Below are 5242 nucleotides of genomic sequence, written 5' to 3'. Positions count from 1 at the left end.
TTTGGAGGCAAAATTCTAGAGGCCGGTGTGCTGTGCGATGTCAGTGCACGTTAAAGAACCCCAGGTGGTGGAAATTTCCAGAGCCATTCACTACGGCGTCCCTCATAGCCTGAATTAATTTGGGACGTTAAACCCCAATAAACCAAACCGAACTTATGACAAAGGTTCTGCCAATACCAATTCTGGCTTTCAGTGCAGGTGAAGCAGTGGCAAAATGACATGCCCTCGCTTATATCTCAACTTCAGGCATTGGACCTTCTCTTTGATGTCTGACAGGGGCCAGGTCATCATCTCATCGCCAAGAGGACGGCAGCGCCAAATGTTCAGCCTTGATGAGGGGAGTGGGGTCTTGTAAAAATCCTTGGCATTGGGCAAAATGCCAGCCTTGACAGTATTTTCATACACATCGATGATGACAACAGGGCGATCTTCTACAAGGTAGCACTCCCCTACCTTCACACTCCTCTCCATTTTCTGCGTGCTATGGTGTGGCAGCAGTCTTTTCTCCGACATTCTTCTGCTTAGCTGCGTTAGAGGCTTGCTGGACGTCCGTAGCAGCTTCTTCATTTTCCCAAGATGGCTTTCAAATGGGAAAGCACTGAAGCTGTCCAGAGGCCCATGGTCCAGGCATTGCTGTGGCAGATGAATAAGCGAATGAACGTTGTAGACAAGTTGCTTGGGTCCATACAGCTTGCCGAACTCCTGCACAAAATACATGAGCAAGTCCCGAGCAAACTCGTTCAGTGCTGCATGATGTTCTGGCGACACGAGTATGCGTACAGCCACATGAAAAATCACAAAGTGCTCGTACTGCTCTTTTGTTAAAAAAGAATTCAGCACAACTGGCCCCAGGTAAAGGAGAAATGAACGAAATTCCGTTGCCTTCCATCTGTCCAGTTCTTCAGTTCCCCTCGGCTTCCGCTGAAAGAAGCTGGGGAAGTCTGTGGCTGCTTCTCGTAACCTGTTATTGAGCTCAGCCCTTTGAACTCTGCCCAGCCTTGCTGCGTGTCCTTTGCAGACCCAGTTTCTGAGAAGGCGCCGCATCACGCCCAGGCAGACGAGGTGCATGTATTCCGTTGGGAAACATGCCACCATGTCGATATTTAGAGATGTAAATGGCGAAACGCCAGTGTGGTGCCGCTCGTCTGCCTGGGAACGAAATGATTCATTTGTGCGCTGCGGTGCATGCAGCTCAGGAAACGTGAGCCTGCCTTCAAGGTAGCACCCTTTCTGACTGCAGCGTTCACATGCGTGATAGCCACTATGGCCAGTAATGGCTTTCACGAAACTCCTAGCAGGGGCATCGCAGATTACAGCAGCGAGAGTAACATTCGCATGACTTCCTTTGATGACCAGTCCATGACAGGTCAGGTGGTCAACTTCTTTGAGGAATGGGGCCAGGTAGTCTGCAAGGCACGGCGGTTTCCCTGCACCACAGTATGCGCTGACCATGAAAGGTGCAGAAGCGGTAATGTTGGTAACACGGCACAAAATAGGCCACAGCGCAGTCTGGGTGCTTTTATGCAATGGCAGTCCATCAATGTTCACATGAAGCTGGACATTTTGTGGCACAGGTCCATGCCCAACTGCCTGTGCAATTCCGTCCGCAAGGCCAAAATGCACAAAAGACCCATCGTGCTCCAGGTTGGCTTTTCTTTCGGTTTTCATCAAGGTCCTTGCGTCTTTGGGAAGGCCTGCGATCCCTTGCCGGTGGCAAAAATTGAGGACATCATTAAGGCATGTGTGAGTCATATTATGCTTGCTTGCAATGAGGGCTAATTCTTGTGCTGGAGAAAGCTCTGCTTCCACAGGCATTTGAAAGAAAGCTTCACTTTGCTGGCTGCCCGCTGGGTTGACTGGGGATGCAGCATCAGCAGGCATTACTTCACTGCTATCGCTGTCATCTGACTCACTGTCATTTGAGTCACTCTCGCTAGAGTCGCTGCACTGGCTGTTCTGCGCTGAACGATCACCCTCATCTGCGCCGCCTTCTAAACGTGATGTGGGCAAGCGTCCTCCTTGAGAGTCTACTTCGTCGGCTAGTCCGCTGCCGCTGGCGCAAGCACCGTCGGCGCCGACTTGCATTTTCAGCCGCTTGCTTGCCCCTGATCCTGAGGGTGACGGGCCTGGAATGCCGCACAAGTCTTCCGAGGGGGCTTCTTCGCAACCTCGTCGCATCGGAGGGAGTGCAGGGGAAGGCTTGGCTGCGACTTCAGGGATGCCGAGTTCCTCCAAGATTTGTAGATACTGCTTCCTCACGGTGCGGTACTTTTGCCACTTCGATGGCATCGCGAAGCTGAAATAAAGCTGCGCAGTTCCAAGCAGTCCCAAATGTCGAACAAACGACGACCACGAACGAGGACCGACCGCGTGCAGGGACAAACGACAAAAGAGGAAAAGAGGAGAGCGCCAGCAATAGCCAAAGCAGCGAGGCAGCGACGTTAGCAGCGTAGAGGAAGGTGGAATTCATCAATAAATGATTAATAAATGAATTCATGATCAAAACTGTAGAGGGTTTTTGACCGTGGGTGGAGTGCTTAAAAAGGACCCCATTTGATTCTGCCACCTCCTTTAATTGCTCTTCAGGACAGTTATCTCTTGCTCTCTCGGTCTGCTGGACAGCACTTTCTCCCAATGTTGAAGTGCTCGGTTGTTACGGCGAAAATATGTTTTAGCAGCTCATATACGCCGGTATATGGTGACGCTGGACATAATCCCGTTGCATGCGCCGTTGGTAGGTCCTGTCGTTCCGCGCTTCCTGTGCACCGAATAGCCAAGTGTGAACGTGGGGACGAATGTTGCAATAACCGTCAAAGGCTGCTGTCATGAATTAGGGCAACAGTCATGGCACTGGCAAAGGCGCGTCATCGTGCAGGCCTGCATGTTTTCGCGTCCTTTTGTATAGTGTACTTGCGATGTTAAAGAACCCCAGGTGGACGAAGTTTCCGGGGCCCTTGACTACGGCGGCCCTCATAGCCTGAGTCGCTTTGGGATTTTAAACCCCCATAAACCATAAACGAAACCTTTTGTGTAGTAGTGGTAGGTTTATTTCTTGTGACGCCCATGCATGCAACACATAATGGATATTTATTCTGATATCTACTGCGGTGTATCTTGTGCAAGATTCTCCGAAACTCCGCTCGCTCCAAGGACGCGTCTGTTCTGTTCAGTGTTCAGTCCTTCTGGGCTTCATTTGCGCGCGCCACCAGCGTGGACCACCACATGTGAACTTTTCTGCTCTACTCCCCCTCCCAATAGGTCACAGATCAAGGGATCGTGATAGCAATAAAAAGATTTAATCAATTTTCTTATGGTAGGTCACGGTGGAAGAGACAGTGTGGTAGGTGCCTCTTATTTACTTTTTAGTTTTTCTCGCTGTCCCTCCTGCGGGACTTTGGATGAAAGCGCTGTAAGTCCTCGGGCAGTGCCGTGCCCACCGTTTTTATCGTGAGCTACTACATATGCCTTATGGGCTCGGGGATTGCTGCAAGATTCGAACAACGACTTTCGATATTTGACTGCGTGTAGTTGCTGAGTCATTGCTGTTTCTTCAGCTTCCTTTGGAAGCCTCGTTCGAATTGACGCGCACGCTCTTACTCCTAGCTTATTGTCCACGAGTACTGCTGTCATCGCGTCCCTGTCACCGTATTCCGCCGTACGTTATACATTTATTCGCATTTCATTTGGTGTCTCGTAACATTCAGTATACTCCGGGTGCATACTCCTCGGTACGGGGGAAATGCGGAAACTAAATATGCATCTGCTACCTTACTTCCAGTGACCTTTTTGTCCTATCATGACGATCTTTTTCAGAAGTGTACCCTCCAACGAGTTTTACTTGTGACCATACACCTGAGCCCACAGTGTACCTGAACCACCGTGGCGCTAAAACTTCTCATAAAGAACTTGCAAAACAAAAAATTAAAAATTTTTCTGTTTGTCGCCTGTGGCCGCTTCGTTGGGAGGGAAAAAATTGTAAGGCTTTTTACCTACGCATCAGTTTCAATACGCCAAAAATTGAGGGTAGTGGCGCTAGTCAACGGTACGCTTCAATGTGTTTTTTTTTTCAAAAAAGACCTCCATGACGCGTGTTCTTCCTCGATCTCAACGTGCTGTCCGCGCTCCACACGTGCGAGTTCGATTGTCCCGCACGTGTTTTTCAAGCGGAAGATCCCCATTTGAAATCATCGTGCGAGCCGTAAAGTCGATTCGCGTAAGTATACCTGCTGTTCTGTTACGTCGCCTGCTTTGGTTAGGTTAATGCCGTGATTGTGTTCTGTCGAATACCTGTGGTTAGTTGCTCAAAGATTCACTGACAAAATTCGGAAGAAAATTGCGCGGGATTGTTGAATAGGTCCTGACAGGGTCCCTATCGCTTCCCCGTGCAGATCAATTACTGAGAGGCGAATTAATAAGAAAAAGAGAAGGTGCTACGCGCTCAGCGCAGCCGTGCGCGCTGGAGCGATAACAGTGAATGCATGCCAAGCCCTTTCTACTGAACTGCTGTGAGCGTTTTCTAGAGACGGCCGAAAAATGCGATTTGGGCTTATTTTTCTCCACTAGCACCAAACGCGAATTTTTGCACGCGACTTGGTTGCCACGTGCAATGGCGTAGCTTGTCACGGTCGTATTTGCTCTCATTGGCGCTGAATTCTTGCTTCAGTTGTGTGATTTAGCGATCTAAAATGCGATTAGGCATGTTTTTTCCCCTACCTCTTAACACGATTTCCTATACGCGACAGTAATTGCGTAAAATGTAGCGTAGCTTCTCTCTCTAGTATTTTCTTGATGTGTCGCCGAGTTCCTATGTTCAGTGCTGCATTAAGGCATAATTCCGCGGCAGTTCACGTTTCCTTTGCTAATTGATAGGCGAGCCTTGCCGCGGTGGCTCTGTGGTTAGGGCGCTCGACTGCTGAGCCGGAGAACGCGGATTCGATCCCGGCCGTGGCGGCCGCGCTTTGATAGAGGCGAACGCAGTGCTCCCGTGTATTGTCCGATGCCAGTGCACGTGTAAGGCCCCCAGATATCGGAAATTACCGGCGCCCTCCATTACGGCGTCCCGCGCCGATGTCGCTTTGGGAACCTCGTGCACCGCCATTGATAGGCGAGTAGTTGGATGTGTTCAGCTACTGACATTGAAGCGTTGCATGCGCAATGTATGGAACGGCATGTCGAATTGCGAGTGTGTGTGAAATTTATGCTTCCCAGCCGTCCTTTTTGAACCCTCTCTTCTCTGTGCAGC

At 50.0% G+C, this 5242-nt stretch overlaps 1 protein-coding gene across 1 annotated transcript; it reads right to left on the bottom strand.

Moving 5' to 3' along the window:
• Positions 1-142: 142 nt before the first annotated feature.
• LOC149326534 (uncharacterized) lies at positions 143-2225 on the bottom strand. Its single transcript, XM_089562695.1, has one exon. The coding sequence runs from the start codon at positions 2176-2178 to the stop codon at positions 190-192; it is 1989 nt and encodes a 662-aa protein (XP_089418821.1). The 5' UTR covers positions 2179-2225; the 3' UTR covers positions 143-189.
• Positions 2226-5242: the final 3017 nt, after the last annotated feature.

The sequence above is a fragment of the Amblyomma mixtum genome, chromosome 10 (assembly GCF_055824585.1).
Source record: "Amblyomma mixtum isolate Tamu chromosome 10, ASM5582458v1, whole genome shotgun sequence".
NCBI classification, from domain to species: domain Eukaryota; kingdom Metazoa; phylum Arthropoda; class Arachnida; order Ixodida; family Ixodidae; genus Amblyomma; species Amblyomma mixtum.
The sequence above is the reverse complement of the archived record's forward strand: the minus strand, read 5'-3'. Positions and strand labels throughout refer to the sequence as shown.

Coding starts and splice junctions, on each gene's coding strand:
- LOC149326534 (XM_089562695.1), bottom strand. CDS start 2,178: ATGCGACGAGGTTGCGAAGAAGCCCCCTCGGAAGACTTGTGCGGCATT.